Source organism: Choristoneura fumiferana, chromosome 20 (assembly GCF_025370935.1).
Source record: "Choristoneura fumiferana chromosome 20, NRCan_CFum_1, whole genome shotgun sequence".
Taxonomy (NCBI): domain Eukaryota; kingdom Metazoa; phylum Arthropoda; class Insecta; order Lepidoptera; family Tortricidae; genus Choristoneura; species Choristoneura fumiferana.
The window spans coordinates 5,019,764-5,042,094 of NC_133491.1; the positions used below are offsets into that span (position 1 = coordinate 5,019,764).

A 22,331-nucleotide genomic window follows, 5' to 3' on the forward strand; every position below is an offset into this window, starting at 1 on the left:
GTGTCAAGTGTCCTATGATATTTTTTTTATTTTTTTTACTAGCTCTTGCCCGCGGCTTCGCCCCCGTTGTAATTTTTCCAAATTTTCTTTCATAACAACCTTCTCCTGACAATATCAAACAGCAAAAAAAGAATTAGCGAAATCGGTCCAGCCATTCCCGAGTTTTGCGCTTAGCAACACATTTCACGATTATTTTTTATTTATATAGATTTAATTTTGCGCACTACTACATACAACAAGTCATCTTCTTAATTTTTTTCCTCTATACCCGATATAAATAAACACGTATTTAAGTCATATATCAAAAAAAGTGTTATTTACAATGTTGTAACGATCTGTTTTCAAATCAACTCCCAATCAAAACTTGAGACAATTTAAAGCTTCCAAATAATTCGATTACATAAATTATGCATGCGCCGAGAACATGTTTTAAAAATACTCTTGATTTGAAGGCAGGCTATTTTTAGACGCGGAGGCGTATGAAGTCACGAACATCTGACTCATTTGCCTTACATGGTTAAAGTGATACGACAAAAAGTTACCTTTTTTGTGTGCGGCTCAAACGGTCGGTTGGACGTATGAACGAGCGTTGGTAAGTTAAGAACAAACGATTTTAAAGTAAAAAATTAAACATGCCCTTATTCATTTGGAGAGTAGTAGTGTTATAGCCTGCGGCCCAAATTCATGAACATCAGTTCGATGTCAAATCCTATACAGGGTAGCTAATTTAGATCGGTCAGTATGGGAAAGCTGAAACTATAAGACATATATACGGAGATCTGTTCTTAGAACCATGTCATCGATTTTAATAACAAGAAAAACTGCATACAAACATTTAAAAAAATCTGTCCTCGAACGTTTTGAGAAATAAAACTTTATTAAAGAATAATAATAAATAATAAATAAATATCAAGGGACAATTCACACCAATTGACCTAGTCCCAAAGTAAGCTTAGCAAAGCTTGTGTAATGGGTACTAAGCAACGGATAAATATAATTATATTATAGATATAGATACAAACTTAAATACATATTAAACACCCAAGACCCGAGAACAAACATTCGTATTTTTCACACATATATGTGCCCCGACACGGAAATCGAACCCGGGACCTCAAGCTTCGTATTCAGGGTCTCTAACCACTAGGCCATCTGATCGTTCGAAGTTCTTATTATACCTACTGTAAGTTTTATAAACACAATTATTTTATGCTATGAAAGTAGCTTGTTATGTTAAAGAAGTCATTACTTGTCTTTTTCTATATAAGTAGACTTAAATAACAAGGGATCCGAAAACGAGTATTAAAATAGTTATTGAAAACGTCGTTCACAAAATTTGTTACCATATTTATGACCAAGTTTCAGTCATCATATAACTTGCTTTGATACCGATTTAGGTACCTTAACACTAATATATTATACCTAACTATTTATCTAGCCTGAAACAAAGTGACGTTATTCAGTGCGTATGCACTTGATAGAAGTACAATATAACTAAGGTACAGTCACCAGCATTAATATCTGCCACAGCGGAGCCTGCAAAAATATCTGACACGTTCCGGCCCTAGAAATAGAGTCGTATCAGATATTTATGCACGCTTGTTTTGTCAGATATTGGTGCTGGTGACTGTACAACTGCCAAAAACCATTCTAAATCGTTTTAGTATTTACCTCGCGCCAACCTCAAATTCGAACAAGCGTAACGACATTCAACGCGATCCATGGTCGAAATTATGTGCATATTTGTGACACAAATAGATTTCTCACCGCCGACAGGCGATTTTGTTTCATAATGCCGTCATACACACCTATATACCTACCTACAAACATAGTGTTACGTTCGATAAGAGTCACAAAAATTGGGGGTCGATTTATACACCAGGAATGGTCCATTTCATTTTAATTTTTTTGAAAGATTTTTCAAAAATTCATGGCGGTATCGGTAGTGCCCTAACTCCTTGAATAAATGACTTTCTGACAAGTTTCTTGCGGCGCATTCTTCTTGGCAATAATGGTCTTTTAAAAAATGACGTGTGCAAGTGCCCATTGCGGTCTATTTACTGAAAAAATGATTGAAATTTGACTTTTGAATTTGAATAAAAAAAATGTTCAAAAAAAAAAACTAGTCTGACAGCTCCCGACACATTAATCATGACATGAGTTGATTCGTAGGTTGAACCGTTTAGTTATACATGCATGTCGTATTTTGAAATACGAATAAAGTAAATAGCAAATTACCGATCTTTTTCATTTGCTCAAGTGTTGGAATATTTTATTCAATCAGTTATTTCGAAGCAAGTAATAAATTTTCATCAATTTGGAACGATATTTTCATGTTCAAATAAGTTGGTGTCCTTATGCAATTTTTGAATTATATTACCACCTACCAGGCAATTTGGAAAAGACAGCAAAAAGTTTAGTACTAAAGAAGTTTAATCCTAAAGTTATTACATTGCTTAAACATAAACTGAAAAACAAATTGCTTCATAGCTACATATTTCTTGTACTATTTTCTACTGTAACAAACAATAAAGTAAGTTATGTATGTACAATAAGTTACTGAATCAGTGAGATACACCTTTGGCCTCATCTGCACTTAACATAAGGGGTCAATCACGGTCAGTTTCATCTAAAAAAAAAGTATGGTTAATAAGCACTTTTTCATACGGTGTTGGCAAAACCAACTCATACCGTACAGTCACCTGCATTAATATCGGCCACAGCGGAGCATGCAAAAAATATCTGTGACGTCCTACCGGCCTTAGAAATAGTATCAGATACCTATTTATGCACGTTTTTAGGGTTCCGGAGCCAAAATGGCAAAAACGAAACCGTTATAGTTTTCGCCATGTCTGTCTGTCTGTCTGTCCGTCCGTCCGCGGCTTTGCTCAGGGACTATCAATGCTAGAAAGCTGTAATTTTACACGAATATGTATGTAAACTATGCCGACAAAATGGTACAATAACAATTTCAAAAAAAAATTTTTTTAGACTACCTCCCATAGAAGTAAAGTGGGGTGATTTTTTTTCTCATCGGTCTTTTAAAATCATTAGGGGGTTGCTAAACAAAAAAATCAGAATGGTAGTAAGTATATCAAACTTTCAAGGAAAACTATAACGGCTGAGTTTGCTTCAGAATTATTAGTAGTTTATTAAGAGTAAATAGCAGCCTAAGGTATAAAATATACCTAAACTTGGAAGATTCCGTATAAAATACGAAATCCTTAGAAAAATATAACTTATTTTTTTCGTAATGGCTACGGAACCCTATTTTGGGCGTGCCCGACACGCTCTTGGCCGTTTTTTTTTGTGTCAGATATTTTTAACTGTACTTAGCGGTGGGGCTTAATTCGCCTTTGTACGTATATCTCCACTTTTGTTAATTGAGCTTGTTTCTTTGCAAAAAAGAGAAGAGAATTTACAGTTATACATACTTACCGAGTGACTGCTTAAAATTATTCAAAACAAGATTCTATGACACAATGTCTTAGACTAATTTAATGATTTAAATTCGGGTTTTGTTCCGCGTACCATGCAAATCGTGCCGTGAAGCAGCAGTGCTGTTGTGTTTCAGCGTGGAGAGTAAGACAGCCGGTGAAATTACTGGCACTTGAGGTATCCCATCTTAGGCCTCTAGGTTGGCAACGCATCTGCAGTACCCCTGGTGTTGCAGATGTTTATGGGCGGTGGTGATCTCTTACCATCAGGAGATCCACTTGCTCGTTTGCCATCCAGTCGAATTAAAAAAAAACCTTGATTTTAGAGAAGCTCGATATTTCGTCTCAGTTGCATGCGCCCTGCTCACAAGACGACTTATAAATAAATAATAAATAAATAAATAAATATCACGGGACAATTCACACCAATTGACCTAGTCCCAAAGTAAGCTTAGCAAAGCTTGTGTTATGGGTACTCTAAGCAACGGATAAATATAATTATATAGATAGATACATACTTAAATACATATTAAACACCCAAGACCCGAGAACAAACATTCGTATTTTTCATACAAATATCTGCCCCGACACGGGAATCGAACCCGGGACCTCAAGCTTCGTAGTCAGGTTCTCTAACCACTAGGCCATCTGGTCGTCTAAAACTTATAAGATTCTATGATTACTAAACACAACAATAAATATAGTTATTTTAGTTCCGCTAAGGCAAACGCTTTACTTAATACGGTCATGTTAATCTAAGATCTCAATCAGAACGATACCTACTTGTAACAACTTAACGACTAACGTTAACCAAACATTCTTAAAAATACAATAAAGTATGTAACATAAAACCTTTAAGCTGCAGAGTCATGAAAGAAACAAAAAAAGCAAGAACAATGAGATATAAAACTGAGTCCACGCGTACTTGAATTGCTGACTTAAGGAGCGGCCACACCGCCGCTTTAAAAACGGTGACGGTACGGAATCGCAGTGGCGCATCGTAAACTTCAGGTCTTTACCGAACAAAAGTCGTGACACGTCACTGCGATTCCGCACCGTTTGCTCATTTTAAGTAGCGGTGTGGAAAGCATGCAAAAAAACGGTGCGCATACGATGCGTCACTACGATTCCGTATTTTAAGCAGCGGTGTGGAGAGCATGCGCATAAAAACGGTGCGCATACGGTGCGTCACTGCGATTCCGTGCCGTCACCGTTTTTTAAGCAGCGGTTTGGTCGCACCTTTACTCATAAATACATAAAATATTACGAAATAGGATCATAATAGCAAATAAAACAACAATCAAATGTCATTTGATGATGATTGAGCGCGCACTGTTCTAGCATCAATTATATTATTTGGAACACAGGACGAGACATGGCAGTGACCAACATTGAATAACAATTAGGTTTAAAAGTGAACGGTTTTTAGGGTTCCGTTGCCAAAACGGAACCTTTATATAGTTTCGCCATGTCTGTCTGTCTGTCCATCCGCGGCTTTGCTCACGGACTATCAATGCTAGAAAGCTGTAACTTTGCACGGATAGAAAATTTTTTTTTAGAGTAGTGGGGGTGTTTTTTTTCTCATCCAACCTGGTAGTGCGAGGTATCGTTGGATAAGTATTTTAAAACCATTACGAAGTTGCTAAAATGATTTTTCGATTCAGTTATTTGTTTGCAAAATATTAAACTTTAAAGTGCAAATTTTTATCGAGTGCAGCCTAAGGTAAATTATATGTATAGGTACCTAAACTACGAAATCCTTAGAGAAATATTACTTATTCTTTTCGTAATGGCTACGAAACCCTATTTTGGGCGTGTCCGACACACTCTTGGCCGGTTTTTAAAGTGGGGCTTGACCACAGACTATTATTTATAGGCAAGAATCCCTTATTTAAAGATAAAAATATCTGTATGTAAATAACCGTTTAATTAATTCTAGACACGTTCTTGCCAACAATTAGCATTAATCAATCAATGGAAATAAAATATTTACAACGTAATCGAGCTACCTATTGGAAGAATAAAAATAATTTTAATGGTTCTTCCCTATAAAAATAGCAATAAAATTATTAACGTTCGTTTATCGATTGGGGATCGGAATAAAAATCGCCCACTGTAAAAAATATTTCGCAGTTGATCAAGTCGTAGTTGGTCGAGTTGGTGTATCGTGTTTTGAAAAAAACCAGCCAAGAGCGTGTTGGACAAGCCCAAAATAGGGTTCCGTAGCCATTACGAAAAAAAAGTAATGTTTTTCTAAGGATTTCGTATTTTATACGGAATCTTCCAAGTTTAGGTATATTTTATACCTTGGGCTGCTGTTTACCCATAAACTACTAATAATTCTCAAGCAAACTTAGCCGTTATAGTTTTTCTTGAAAGTTTGATATACTTACTACCATCCTGAATTTTTTCAAATTTTTCTGCTCACCGGTTTAGATTTTAGAGGGGGGGGGGGGACGCTCGATTTCTATGAAAATTTGCACTTTAAAGTTGAATATTTCGCAAACACATCACTGAATCGAAAAATCGTCTTAGCAAATGGTTTTAAAATACCTATCCAACGATATGCCACACTATAGGGTTGGATGAGAAAAAAAAAATTTTTTTTTTTAATTTTTAATTGTACCATTTTGTCGGCATAGTTTACTTATATATCCGTGCAAAATTACAGCTTTCTAGCATTGATAGTCCCTGAGCAAAGCCGCGGACGGATAGACAGACAGACAGACAGACATGGCGAAACTATAAGGGTTCCGTTTTTGCCATTTTGGCTCCGGAACCCTAAAAACGAAGTACTTAACATCGACGAAAATGTCACTTGTGTCAATTCTGTATGCTTTCAATTCTGATGTTATTGATACAAAAATTAATAATTAGAAAAAATGCATCGCGAGCTCAAACGCAACCGCGCATATGGCTAAAAAGCCATTTATGTATTTAGTAGTCTCCTAGATTAATCTATAACGAACTTACATTAAATTATCTAACAGTGCTGTAATCTACTAATAAAACCTAGACTAGACAAAGTGTAAGGCTTGTGAATGAAAGTCGAATTAAAATTAACCTTTACACAAAAAGCTTACACCACCATCTACCGGCGGGTAGTAAAGTTATTATTCTCCTTACAACTTTCACACGTAGAAAACACGAAAAAAAATATTTCTCATTGACAGGAAGAAACAGAAGAAGTGCCCTCAGTTTCAAGTAATTTTACTAATATTATAAAAATGCAAAAGTTTGTGTGTCATGCGTGCGTAAATTTGTGTGTAATAGTTAATACTCATTTACGTTAAAACGGGTATTTGAATGAAATTTGGTATGTAGACGATTTGGTATATGGGACTTAAAATTAGCATAGGCTACTTTTTATCTCGATATTCTCACGGAATCTATGAAAAATTCCAAAATCATAACCTTCTTTGTCTAGAGACATTAAATATAACACAAGCCATCGTCATATAACGCAAATGAAGACAACGATATATTTAATTTATTGAATCAGGCGTTACTTTGCGGAGGTTCATCCAGCTTAGCTTAGCTTTAGTTTAAGCTTAGCTATCGTAAGGTCGCGGGTGAGCAAGGAAATTCTTTTAGTTCAACGATATATTTGTTGGAAATTCCTATGAGAATTCAGTAAATTTGATGAATGGATCTAAATATTTACGCGAGCGATGCCACGAGTAAAACCGAGTAAAGGTTATAATAATGAAAAATATAATGTGAGCAGAAAACACTTGCGCGCTCTCGTTCGCATTTTGAGGTTTTTCGGCGGCATTTTAAATTCGTCATTTTTACCAATTAACATACCAGTTCAATTGCCTTTCCGACCTTATCTCATATGGTATAAGGTAGATTATCTGTAGCCAACTTTATTTTAATATTATCTATGCAGGATGCGTGAAGTAATTTGGGTGTCTATATTAAAAGAAGAGCTTTGTGACTCGAATCCTTGATGATTGGTGCCACATTTGCTCGGAAAATATTAAATTTTTGTATTGCAATTTGTGGAATTCGTCAGAGGTATTCATATTTTTTATTACCATGATAATACAGGCACCAGCACAAATATCTGACACAACAAAGCGTGCATAAATATCTATTTCCAGGGTCGGTAGGACATGTCAGATATTTTTCTACGCTGCGCTGTGGCAGATATTGATGCAGGTACATATTATGTAGCTACAGTAATTATATGCCAAAAAATAACTTCGCCGGTAATGACTGTATTCAACATAAAATGCTATCGTTATTGGTGTTTAATACAATTGAGATCATTGGTTTTTTATTCATAGGTAACATGGATTTATCTTAGTGTAAGAATTAAAAATAAAGTGAATATTTCGAAAAAAATAGTATCTCAAGACATTGTCTGCCAAATGTCAAGACTAGCTCCATTGGTAGACTGCGCGTTGTCTGTCAGCATCTTTATTCTTTTATAAATAAAAATCAAGTGTAATATATTCTATTTATATCCATGTAACGTCTCGATACAAAGATTATTTTATTAATCACGTGATAAATGATGCACGTGGTATACGCTACGCCATTTGTATTAAAATAATAAATTGAATATGGCTCCAGTCTCGTATCTACAACGAACCGTTGTTGACAGTCTGTGTACTGTTAGTTCAGCTTTGCAGATATCAGACATAAACAGAATACAATAATTAGCGATTTTAGTAAAACTATGCGAAGGACGCTTAACTGAATAACATTTTAAAATTAGTGCTTATACTATCTATTTAAGTTTTTTTTTACTATCATGCCTAAAAATATGCAACGATGTTGTCTAAAAAGGGTTTAGCCAATTCTCATTCACCCTATATTTGCAGAAGACAAGCATTTGATACACAAAAATACACTAAAATTGAGAACCCTGTCCTTCTTTAAGTCGGCCATGCTTTTTCTTTAGTTTTTTAGTATAATTTTATCTCTTATAAAAATAATTCTACTAATAAATAATATTGTTAATATCGGATATCCCATCACACAATAACAGCTCAACTAGCATAGATAAAATTTAACACACAAGTATTTTAAAACTTGAAACCGGAAAAATTTCATAGTTTCTGCGCTATTAGTGATAAGTATAACCGAATTTTTCATAGATAAAGAAAATAAATAATCTTATTTTCGAATCGTTTCCATAATAATGAATTACGTTGCAAGACCATAAACAGAGTTAATTATTAATTGCCAGTAATTGCAATTAAATTGCGATATATGCATAAACCGCAGCGATTATCACATTTGTGTCATATGAATCATATAATTAATACTTATTGCTCATAACATATAGTGTTGGTGAAGTTTAACCAAATAAAATGAGATAAGTGTAAAATAAAATGTTAGAGGAGATCGTCCATACGATTCTCCCATTAAATTATACAAAGACATTGAAGCGAAAAACTATATCACATGAAAATCGCGCGGACTATAAAAGAAGACGACGATGTGAGAGAGACCGAACAAAATATGGCATTCAACAACTGGACAACCTTATGGACGATGCTAAAACACACAAGATTAAAACAAAAACGCGAAACAAGACTATTAGAATAGATATGACTACGTTATATCTCCTCGTTTTTATTTTTATTTTGAATATTGTGATAATTAAGTGTGATGATAGCGTTAACGAAAAAATACTAAAACATAAAAATTATATTCATGGACTGCATGTTCATAGCAAGGAGTCTACAAAGTATTGGCACGGTCATAAAGCTGATGACAAACATTGGAAAAGTCACCGTAAGAGCCGAGCATCGATAGCAGATGGTGAAGACAAAGCAGATACTTACTCTGGTCCAGATGTGCCAGAAGGTGATAAACGATACGATTACAATCAGAAATACGAGGCTCCTAATATCACCGAGTATCCACAATACATGAAGAAGTTCCGCTATGTGCAAGACGACGCTAATGCAATAGGATACCCTCATGATTTAATATCAAATCCTTACTATGTGAAGAGAATAAATTTTAATTTAAGGCCTGAGACCCATCAGTTTAATGAAAAGATATTAAAATTAGGGGTTCTGTTACCAGCAAATCCAAAACTAGTATTTTCATTAGTCAAAGTGCTACCAATATTGGAAATTGCAATACCAGCTGTTACAAAGCCTGATGGTCCTTTACCTGGCTGGAAAATTTTGGTGGATTATCGAGACACTAGCTGTTCCTCTGTTGAGGGACCGCTTGCCGCTTTTGAATTCTACGTCAATGGTTCTGCAGGTAAATTTACTTTATACTTCCTTTCACATAATTTTTGGATTTTTTTGTCAACAACCATAAAAATGATCGTGGGTGTTTTGTAAAGTCTGTTACATTCATTGCAACCATAATCATATTATTGTTACCGTAGAATTCAGACTTTAGGTACTAGATATGAACGGTAGAATAAATATTACAGATGCATTCATCGGCCCGGGGTGTGAGTACGTTATAGCTCCTGTGTCGAGATACGCTGGTCCTTGGGGGATCCCCGTGCTAACTGCGGGTGCGCAGGCAGAAGCGTTCACCCACAAACACCCTAGCTACACAACCCTTACCAGAATGATGGGAAGCTATACTCAAGCTGGTATCGCCATCAGAAAAGTATTCGAGGTAATTTCATTTACGAAATATACTGTACTCGTGTTATGTATTGTTAGTTTTTTTCTTTGCTTTAAAACAATTTTCTCCAATTTATGATCTGTTTTATTTGTCTCATTATTTGTTGCTTTGCTTCTTTTAAACTTTCAAAATTTGTTGGAAAAAAGCCATTTTACCGTTTTCAATTCAAACAGTCCGATGGAATTTAAAATATAATTCAATGACAATAATCGCGCTACGTGACTCGGATTTTAAACTGGCGAAAAGGAATGTTACATTAAATGAAATTTCTCGAGCAATCGCGATCTGGGAACCGAATTATTTGCGAATTTACAGTCCAATGGTAATTACTGGATTCCTTCTTTTCAAAGTTGTAACATTAAGATTCTTTTGTATTTACAATATCAATTTCACTTTCTTTGCATATCTGAAAACTGCTTACATGAAAGTAAATTTTACTGTTTGAAGTAAATTTTGGCGTCGAAAGAAAAATGAAACGTATAATATTAATTCGTTTTACTCTTCAGGAATTTGAACAGCGCAGAAAATGTAGCAATTATCAATACATTCAGCTGAAAGTTCAATATTCTTGAATTCAATTACAAACTAAAAATCAATCAATCAAATACTACATTTGCAAGAATACAGATAATTAGATGTTAATAAATAGATTTCGTCGTACAATGGTTTCAGCCCTTTAGAGGTTATACAAAAAATACATTAAAAAACAATGTTTATAAAATTAAAAAAATCTTGTGTAAAAAGTCATTTAAGACAATACCACTGAATAAAGGATACACTAATTTTAACATTTTACAATTTAGAATATAATTTTAAATCGGGGTATCCGTAAACAAGCGTTTCACCGGGTTGTGGTCCCGGCGGTGGACAACGGTACGTGGCCTGTAATAATACGTGATCTGAGTCAGTGTTTTATGAGATCAACTCATTTTACACTGAAGACATGTGATTTCAGGCACTGACTGATACAAATAGAGTGGGAACAAAATACGTAACGTAAATGTCACCCTATCCACATGGGCTTCAAATATTCTTTAATGTAATGTAATGTAAAATTTCTACCGTTGTTAATACATGTTTCTTAAATATTTACACAATATGGTAAATGTGACAGTACTTCATTATTGTCACCTATCTCAATGTTGTCTCTGACGATTATTGTAATTGTAATTTTATATTTTTAATACCAACATAAAATCATTCAAGAAGTCAACGAGTAAATTTAAAACAACTTCAATTAGATCAAATGCTATCAGTTCGTTATTTATCATCCCAGCCCATATATGTCCCACTGCTTGGCATAGGCCTCCTCTCAGAACGAGAGGACTATTCATATTCGTTATTTATGGCTTCGAGGAAATGAAATCTAAAATCTCACTCACAATTGCAGGTAATATATCTGAGACACCTGAATCCAAGCATTGAGCCTTTCCGTAATCAATTCTTTAAACGTTCCTTGCTAACGGTAAGAAGATCCAGCTTTTTTTAATTTAGTTAGAATTTTTTTGTTTAACTTGATATCATGGAACCACTTAGAAAACATCGTTTATATGAATTCCAATAAAAGCCGTACAGGAAAATATTCACAGGTGCATTTATATCCCAGCCAAATAATCTCTACTTTCTTTAGAAACGTCGATGTTTCTTGTTCTTTCAACGCTTATTTTTTGTAGAAACACTGTAGTAATTGGTTATAGATTTATTGAATCAGGCGTTACTTTGCGGAGGTCCATATCAATGAACTGAAATAATTTCCTTGCTCACCCGCGACCTTACGATAGCTAAGCTTATGCAAAATATGCGTGTTCATGCAGTTCCTCCACCTCCACACTGTAAGAACACACACAAATCACACAAACCCATCTATCACCACCACCACACTACACTGACGCGTTTCGAACTCAACCAGAGCTCATCTTCAGAGTGACACAACCGTACACCATGCTACCAGTTGTTAGACTAACGAACCACAACCACCGTTTTAACTTGTCACTGTAACTACCCAAGTACCCACATACGAATTTTTTCATCTCCCTTGCTACGGCTTGGATCTAATTTCAGCAATGGTAGTTAATAAAACATGCCTTGACAGTAAATAAATAAAAATCAAGGTAGTTTTGAAGGACGGTTAAAAAATTATTAATAATTTGTGGGTAGTTTTGTTTCATAAAACGTATGTGGGTACTTGGGTAGTTACAGTGACAAGATAAAACGGTGGTTGTGGTTCGTTAGTCTAACAACTGGTAGCATGGTGTACGGTTGTGTCACTCTGAAGATGAGCTCTGGTTGAGTTCGAAACGCGTCAGTGTAGTGTGGTGGTGGTGATAGATGGGTTTGTGTGATTTGTGTGTGTTCTTACAGTGTGGAGGTGGAGGAACTGCATGAACACGCATATTTTGCATAAGCTTAGCTATCGTAAGGTCGCGGATGAGCAAGGAAATTATTTTAGTTCATGGTTATAGATTTGATTAAAATAGTCAATGAATTTGTTACTTTGAATAAAAATTTAATTTGACTATGAGTACCAACGTTGCTTCAGCGGAATCAAAAGACATCTCTGTCTCGATTCAGTACCTATATAGGTAAATCAAATCATTAACAAGTTTTGATCGTACTATTACTAGACAAACACTGACCTATGTATCACCAGAACGAATCTGACATAAAAACAAAGACGTCTCAAGGATAAGTGTTATTACGACTATATGATGGCATGTTCACATTGAAAATGACGACTAAACCCATAACTAACTAACTGACTAAGTCTCGAACAGTTTTGGCTAAAAACGTTAAGGTTACAGACACAATTTGCATTGTAGCTACTCTCGTGACGAATTAACTGCGTAGTATAGCGGAGTAAGAAATAAATATCTAACAAAAACCTATCAAAACAGAATATAAATTAGGTTTAAGGTTAACTCAAATTATTGACCAATTGATGAAAATGGTAGTGAGTTTTGGATGTAAGACGACAAGAAAGAAATGTTTTTGCGAACAAAATAATGATTTAGGGGCTGCTTCACCATCCATTGATTAATTTTATTTGAATAAATGTGATGCCGTCTCCGCCTACTCGAACAAAACAAAAAGAGACGGCATCACATTTATTGTTCAAATAAATTTAATCAGTGGATGGTGGAACAGGGGGTTAGTGAATGTCGATAGTTGATCAAGTAAGAGTAGCACATTTTTTGGACATATTTTCGTATTTTACCTCAGTATTACAATAGAAAATACTCTCAATCTTCTTATTAATAATTACCTACATCTATTTCTGTCATAATAAGACTTAGCTCAAAAATATTATTTACATACTTGTAAAGACATTTTGTTCTTTTAAATACTTCATACATGAACTGATAATACTCTACCTAAAGAAATTGATATGTGCATTTCTTTTGCCTTTTTCATATGGTTTTTGCAAATGTACGTATTTTAAGTTAATCTTTATCCATCTTGATGTTAGTATTTACTTATCTCCTGTCAATGTGTCTTTGTCTTAAACTTTTTACTTTATTGTGGCTTATACTTTGTTTGTTTTTTTATCACGAGGTTTGAATGAAATTGTTTTTTTTTTTAAATATTCTATTGCTCACCGTTTTTAGTTCATTTAGTTTACAAATCAAACTTGCAAGTTTTAGATTGATTGTTTATGTTACAATTAATTCATGTAAGACTACTATTATAACAAAGACACTAATCACTTACGTCAGTTAATGAAGTTTTTCTCTTCTACACGAAATGATTTTTGATGATAATGATCATTATTTTAATGATATGTAAGTGACTGGTCTCAATTTTATAAGCATAATAGACTAAGAAAATGCTTTCTTAATTCAAAGTTCACTAAACGTCACAATGTCCTCTAAGCGTTACCTGTCGAGATTGTCAACCCAACATACGAGTAAGTCTTGACAAAACCGAACATTTATTGAAATGATCAATCTAACGTTTTTTTTTGTCAAATACCTACTATAATAACATTAACATTATCATTGGTTAAAGCCACGGGTTCACGGTGGATGCAGGCAGCTTCCAACCGAACCAACTGGAGGTCTATGGGGGAGGCCTTGTTCAACGCGGTGGAAATCCTACGGCTGATATGGTGATGATGATAACTTCATTAGAATTACAGAATTTCGAATGCCTTACTTGACTTGTGTAGCTAGTACAGTCAATTGCAAAGATATCACGGCCAAAGTTACAAAAATATGTATACACGACCTTAATATTAAGTGTATAAAGTCGCGTATACATATTTTTGTAACTTTGGCTGTGTTGATATCCTTTAACTTGACTGTACAAACGTAATTACTAAGTCTCAATCTCCAAAAGCCGATATTTGCACCTCTGCAAGTATTTATATCTGTAACAAAGTTCAAGAAAGTTTTCTTTCAGATTATCATAATAATTATTAAGAATCCTCTTAAAGTTGTAAGTCTATCCTCTGTTAGTTAAAAGCTGAAAGGATTCAAGTTGTTGATAGTCTTATGAACTTGACTTGAATTTTCTTAAGATAAATGGGCTGTATGTTTCACCAGACTGGCGCAAAGCACTCTTTAATAAAACGTCAGCAAACGTGGAAAAGAATGAAGAGTTAACTAAAATGGCCCAAAAATATTTAGCATATTACGGCTTACGGCATTAGTATAAACATATTCCTCTTTTGTTACAGGAGTTTAACTGGCATCGTCTGGGCATGTTGTACCACAACAACGACCCGGCGAGTGGGCACGGGAACAGTCCTTGCTTCTTGACCCTAAGTGCTGTCTTCTCAGTCCTCCAAAAAGACTCAGGTTCCAGCATACCGAACATACCTTTCGATGAAATGAACACCACTTCCACCAAATTAAAACAACTCCTGCAAAAGTTGTCTTTAAGCACCAGAAGTAAGTAAATTTGATTTCATCCGAAGATTCAGCATGATTGGAATGTACATGCGACAAAACAGCAGTTCCATAATGACGCTTTAAGTTTAAACCAGGGCCATTTTGCCTAACGTTTCTGACGCTCGCGATTGCAATCAAATGATAGTTTTTGTATGCGAAATCCGTCATTTGATTGCGATCGCGAGCGTGAGCAGCGTTAGGCTATACGGCCTCAGGGGCCTTATTGCCTAATCACAATTTTTTTCACCACTTCTTGCTGTCACACGGTATAAGACGAGGGTAGAAAGAGATGGTGAATGCAATCGCAAACGACTATGCGTTAGACAATACGGCCTGTGTAGAGTAATATATTTCTGTCAATTGAAGATTCAACCATTGTTAAGTGTTTGCGTTCGTTAAACTTTGAGTTTGACGTATGGCTTTTAAACAAAGTTACAAAAACAGGGTTGTAACAGGGTTGATAAATAAACGATTAAATGAAATGTTGTAAGTTTTTCTTGTGATGTTACAGCCTATTTTTTGTTCGAAGAAAAGGAGGTTTACATGAAATCAATCTTGAATTTTTGTCGTGATTTAAATTATTATAATTTATAAAAATGGATTAGGTAGAGTGGATACATCAAAAACGCTCAAGAGCTAACAAAAAAAAATGCGATTTGATTCAAATCCATTTTTTTCGTCAAGTTGTCGATATCAACGGTATTGAACGAGATCTCGTGGGTGTATTAATCGAAAATTTACAAACCTGTAACGTTCATTCGTGCATCTACCTACTGTTGCCTTTTGTGTAAAAGGCAGTTACTGTACGTTTTTGTTCTAACTCCTCGAATGCTTCTGTAGTAAAGTGTCAACTATGGCAACAATTTACTGCAAAGATGTACGTGCCGCTAGAGGCAAAGATGTACATGCCGCTAGAGGCAAAGATGTACCTTGGTTTATACCCATATACATTTACATTACCCCCCAATTTCTTTATCTTCGTAAGTTCGTCGAAATATCGGGTAATCTTGAAGGTGTTTTGAAGGGTAATCCAGTAGAAAATATCTAATGTAGCGCTAATAGGCCAAACTCACTTTGGTTTTCCAGTAAACATCCAAAGTGAATGGAAATTCATAAACACGATTGATTGTCTTGGACTGCAGCCAGTACCAAATGCTTTTAATCATCACCCGTGCCAACGATTTGGGTTTCCGAAATATTTCGTCACATACTATTATACGGACACAATGGTTCATTACGTCTAAATTAAGACTTGTGATTCAATATTGTGATTGTATGTATATAACCGATGGAGTATAGTAATCAGAGGCCTTATTAATCTTTATAAAGTACCGAGGTCGATATTGTCCTAGAGATTTCAGACTTTTTTTATTGACTGTGCTAACTACGAGGGGTGCATTTTAAGTTGTGTCGTTTGGAAAAACTAAAGACTATTTAAGAGTTAAATGGTATTTGTTTTTCAAAAAAATCACCGTGATATGTAATACACTTTTTCATTCGATCGAACCAGTTTCGAAACATTTATTACAGTCCGAAGTCGGGGTCTCCAATATGGCGTTTTGTATGCCTCAGCCGCTTCTTCAGGCGTACCTTTGACCACGAAGTCGTTGCTTGATTTTTGAAAAATTGAAGGAATCATAAGGGCTTTAACGAGGCGAGACTTTTGGGCTGTACGGAGGGTGTTCTTTAATCTTTATGAAGTACCGAGGTCGATATTGTCCTAGAGATTTCAGACTTTTTTTATTGATCGTGCTAATACAGCTATCTTCATACTGAATTTCAAGTTTCTACGACAACTGGAAGAAGATAACCCATAGGTTTTTACCTAGATTACGCCAATTAGTATGAAAACACTTCTTTTAATAACTGTATCGTTCGATTGTGTTGACTTAGAAGTTTGAATTTTTCACTGCTTTAAGAGATAGCAAACTTGAGTATTTTATATTAATTTCAGTTTGATACCTTCGTACATTGCTAAACAAAGGATTTTGACAGACAAATAGACAAATAGACGGACAACAGATTGTACAAGGGCGTTTTTTTCGTTTTGCGAGTTACGGAAACCTATAATAAAACCAAACGACGAGAAAATTTATTAAAATTATCCAACCTGCTTACAAATATTTCGGGAATGGATGCAAAACGATACGAAAGCATTTTTATTCAAGCTCAGAAGGAGATATTTCGGGGTCGCTCTGTCAATAAATAAATAAATTAAGCGTATAAAAATACTAATTTAGTTTCGAGGATAGAGACAAAACTCTTTAGTCTTTAATGATACTGCGAAACCGCAACCTTTGTAATCAGCTTAGTCTTCACTTTAAAAGCTTAGTTTAACAGAAACTTTATTTGTTAAGGCCCGTTTGTTTAATTTAACTAAGTGCTCTTAAACACGGATTAAAATTTAATGGCAAAGTTGTCGCAGTTGTTAAAAGGAATTCGATGAGGATAAAGCTCATCGTTCTTACCTTTGACGTAAGATAGATAAAAAACTTAAGGATAAGATGGAGTACATTGATTATTCTATTTACTTTGTATGAAAAAGGGAAAATTTAAGGAATCTATTATTTTTAAAAGTCGCTGAAGTTTGACGAGTACGATCTATGTTATATTTTTTGCTCCTATTATAGGCCAGGCCGGTATTTCTATTTATATTTCTTGTAAGTTATTTAACGCACGCTTTTGAAATTAACCTCGCCTTACCATTCCCCGAAATCCGTCCTTACTTTAGTTTTGGTCTTAAACCCCAAGCGCTTCGTTGACACGGGAAGACATTCGGCGAAACATCGATAAATGAGGGTTTTCCGATAGGCGAAATATGGCTAGATGGCGTTAGCATCGTGAGGTCCGTTTGATATTTGAGTCAAGTTTGTGATTGGTTAAATATCAAAAATACAAACTGAGACATGGATGCACAGAAAAACCAGAAAAAGAGACCAGCGCTGGGAAAACCATGCCAGCAGTGCCAGCGGTGGTGTAGGGGTTATAGCACGCAGCACGGATTGCTGAGGACCTGGATTTGATTCCCAGCGCTGGTCTCTTTTTCTGGTTTTTCTGTGCATCCATGTCTCAGTTTGTATTTTCGATATGGTTTCACGGGATACCCGTAAAAGTAACAAATTTGGAGTTGAAATAAAAAATACAAAAAGACTCCAAAAAACCAATCATAATTGGTTAAATAACCTAAATGAGCCAATCGCAAGCAAGACTAAAACGTCAAACGGACCTCACGATACCAACGCCATCTAGCGATATTTCGCCTGTAGTAAAACCCTCATTGATTTAATACCATTTCACTGTTCAAATTAGTTTCATTCCGTTAAAATTAGACGATTTTACTGCTAACCAAAAGTTTTGTTTTTGTTGTCAAAGTTCTTTATTAATACATATTGGAACGAATATAATTGCTATTACTTGACAACTATAATATTCTAACCATACTCTAAGCACCACGAAAGATAAAAAAAAAATGTATTTGAAATACAGTTAAAAGATGACGCAAATTTTTACTGGGATTGGTAACTGATTTGATCAAAGTGCTATGCTGCATATTAATGGTTTGCATATTTCCACAGGAATGCGTTTAGTATGCGATACGCGTGCGCTTATGATGTGGTTTGTTTTTTTAATACACCCGTGCTCATATTTGTATAGATTTCCGGGTGTTAATCACGCCTATTATATTATTTTTCTCAAAAATGTCCGTAAAAGTTGACATTATTCTTTACATATCAGACAATGAAGTGTATAGTTTATGGTCAGCGAAAAATTAAAAAGTTAAAAAAGATTGCAGGCGCGCTAGCTCGACAATTATAAATTAGCGCGCCTGCAATCAGTCACAATTTTTTTTTAAGTTAAAAAAGCCATGGAAATGTTGTCACAAGTCGTATACAGCCATGTATAAGTAATGGCCGGTAAGATACTTTGTTGGAACTACGGACTTTTTTATTGGGTCTGAAACAGTGTTTATTTTTAATGAAAAAAGGCAGGAAAGCATAAGAAAAATATTGGAATAAAATAATATATTTTGAGAAAAAGTTTATTCTATTTCAGAATTCACCATTTTTGAGAAAAGCCTTATATATTAGTCTCGGCTGGAATAGCAATTGCTGGCATCGTATTAGTTAATCGGACTCGCAAGCTCTCCGTTTAATACTCATACTCAGCCAGCAATTGCCTACTTCCAGGCCACGACAATAATCTACTATTGTGAGTTGGTGTAATGTAATTTTCCATGTAAACTTTCAAAAAACTGACAAACGTGAGTGTTTTCATTAAATGTACACCCCGTAATCAGGATTAGCCGACACGCCTGCAAACCCCGCAAATCGGATTTCTAAACAGCCTGTTCAGTCAAATCGATCCAGCCTCCGTTCAAAAGTATATAGACAGTTACACAATTTTTTATCCGGATCGATGCCAACACATTACAAATATGACGCAGAGCATCCACCGGTTTCCCGCAACTCTCACGATGTGGTCAGTCCACCTGGTGGGAGGCCTGCCAACGCTTCGTTTTCCGGTTCGTGATCGCCACTCGAGGACTTTTCTCCCCCAACGGTTATCTGTTCTTCGAGCGATGTGGCCCACCCATTGCCACTTCAACTTGCATATTTTTCCAGCTATGTCGGTGACTTTAGTTCTTCGACGAATTTTCGTATTCCGGATTCTATCGCGCAAAGAAACTCCAAGCATAGCTCTCTCCGTATCTCGTTGCGTGCTCAGAAGCCTCTCTAAAAGGCCAACAGTCAAGGACCACGTCTCAGCGCCATAAGTCATCACTGGCAACACACACTGGTCTTCAGGTACTCCGGAATATTGGACGAGAAGATATCACGAAGTTTCCCGAACGCTGCCCATCTGAGATGGATTCTTCGGGCCCAATTGGACACCTTGTCCAAGTTAAACAGTGGTCAACAACTTCGAGTGTATCGTTCTCAACGATAACCGGCACGGGTGTGACATGGATATTTGACATGATTTTAGTTGTGTCCATGTTCATGTTTTTTTATATTAATCACACTGAAAAACAGCGTTGTGGCTTATAGCGTCATTGAACTTTACCCCCATTGGACCCACGTTATACCATATAGGTAATACAAATACAATAACTCTTTATTGCACGCCAACACATACCAAACAGTACAAAATACACAGGTAGGTAGGCGGCCTTATCGCTTCAGAGCAATCTCTTCCTACAAAATTTTGTTATTTGTTTTTTTTTTAATTTCTCTCTAGCTCTCTCGCTCTATGGTAACAGTATTACAATACAAAAACTCTCTATTGCGCACCAACACATAGTAAGCAGTACATAAAACACACGTATTAGGGGTTGGGGGGGGGGGGCATAGCGGGGCGAGCCTTATGCAGCTCGTAGCAAACGCCGTAAAAACTGTCAAATGCGTCGCTATGATTGGTCCTGTCGGAGAACGACCTTCATAGGCGAGCCACGCCATTTCAGCACGCGTTTGTGTGATATAAACAAAAATATCAAAACCAGTGTTTTTCTTAAAAAAAAAATTGAAATTGAACACCGATCCTTTCTAAAACGTACTTATGATTGTGATTAGTACTGAATTTGTTATGCTAGTGTTGTAGTTAGTTTTGTTTTTTTTTTAACTGTCGTTATGTTGCTAAGAAATAAAACTATTTCGTTAAAACTATTTCGTTTGAAAGTTGTGTTTCGTTATTTATTATGACCACCCCACAATGCCCCATAGGAGACTCCACTTTACCCCTATACACGGGGCATAGCGGGTCAAATGCCTTTTTTCATTTAAGTATTCACATCTAGTAGATTAATTTACATTATCAACATAAATGTATCCATAGTCATTCGCAATTAATTAAGCTATGATTTTAAGTTAAAACTTTTATTTTGGTTTTCAGAGATGTTTAAACGTTAAGTACCCTACTATGCCAAATACGTCTTCATACAAACTGCTGAAACTATTTATCTCGGTAAACTTCGATCAACTTCGGGCCAGTGAGCTCTCGAGGCACGAGGTTGGGTTCTCCATAAAGTAGTCTGATGACTTTCGATACATTCTGTGAGTTTCGTTTGATAACTTTGACATTAGTGTCACGTTTGAGGATTGTCAAATAACTAAATGAGCCAATCGCAAGCAAGTTTGTAACTTATGATTGATTTTTTGGAGTCTTTTTGTATTTTTTATTGCAACTCCAAATTCGTTACTTTTACGGGTATCCCGTGAAACCATATCGAAAATAAAAACTGAGACATGGATGCACAGAAAAACCAGAAAAAGAGACCAGCGCTGGGAATCGAACCCATGTCCTCAGCAATCCGTGTTGCGTGCTATCCCTACACCACCGCTGGCCAGTCTAGACACAAATTTCTCCTGTGCACACATATCTCAGGTTGCTTTTTCCACTACGCTACTTAAGCAGCAGCACTAGCGACATCTATGTTTCGCTCTCATCGAGAGTCGTCACATTCTTTTGGAACTGACCACGCACAGCACGGATTGCTGAGGACCTGGGTTCGATTCCCAGTGCTGGTCTCTTTTTCTGGTTTTTCTGTGCATCCATGTCTCAGTTTGTATTTTCGACAAGGTTGTAACGTCAAACGGACATCTCGATACTAACGCCATCTAGCGGTATTTCGCCCGTCGAAGAAACCCTTATTGATGAATAGCGGTTCACGTCACGATGATGATGATGTTGCATAGCGATAATCACTCTCCATCATGTGACTCGTCCCCGTTTATTTTCCTTGTATCACAAAAAAACCACGTATTTCGTAAACGTTTAAATGAAATTAAAGCTAATTTACTTAATACACGGAGAACCTATTAATTGCCAGGAAAACGTGCCCGTTTAAGCCTCATTTACACGCCGCGGGAAATATCATGTGAGATGCGGTACATTATCGTCGATATTTAGCCACTAGTGTTTACATGCGCCTTCGCACACGTAAAATAATTAGATCCAGCAGCTGAATTGAAATTTCGGGATTTTTAAGAATTCCCGTGGGAATCATTACTGGCATAATGATAGGGTTGCCGGGCGGCTCCGCGATATAACGTACTGACACAATAATAGGGTTGCCGGGCGGCTCCGCGATGTAACGTACTGGCACAATAATTCCCGCAACGTTTAAATGAAGCTTTAAATCTGTTTGGAATTAAATTTTAAACGATTTGAGCCGTTGGAGCTTGATTTAATTATCACACCTTTTCCCACCTCGCTATTTTCCCATGGGGGAATGTTAAGTGAATTTCCTTAAATTAGTTTCCAAAAAATTAGGTTTCTACACTTCCACGTATCTCAGAATTGTTTTTTTTCTGCCTTTAGTTGGTGACTGTTATTATTTAAACTAAGCAGTGATTCAATTGCTGGGAAGGGCTTATGAGGCCAAAGCTGCGCT

The 22,331-nt window shown here is 35.9% G+C and overlaps 1 protein-coding gene across 9 annotated transcripts in view; it reads left to right on the top strand.

The window, feature by feature from the left end:
* Positions 1-22,331, top strand: part of LOC141439211 (atrial natriuretic peptide receptor 1-like) — a 456,076-nt gene that overhangs the window by 359,770 nt on the left and 73,975 nt on the right. For 5 of the 9 annotated variants that reach the window (XM_074103397.1, XM_074103395.1, XM_074103396.1 and 2 more), the window contains exons 2-4: positions 8,737-9,671; positions 9,850-10,043; positions 14,728-14,941. The exons of 1 other annotated variant lie outside the window; for it this stretch is intronic. In XM_074103397.1, the coding sequence (XP_073959498.1) occupies positions 8,783-9,671; positions 9,850-10,043; positions 14,728-14,941 (1,297 nt within the window). In that variant the 5' untranslated portion in view covers positions 8,737-8,782. Of the gene's footprint in view, positions 1-8,736; positions 9,672-9,849; positions 10,044-14,727; positions 14,942-22,331 lie in introns of those variants that run through there. 3 more of the 9 variants (XM_074103401.1, XM_074103400.1, XM_074103399.1) reach the window with 2 other exon arrangements.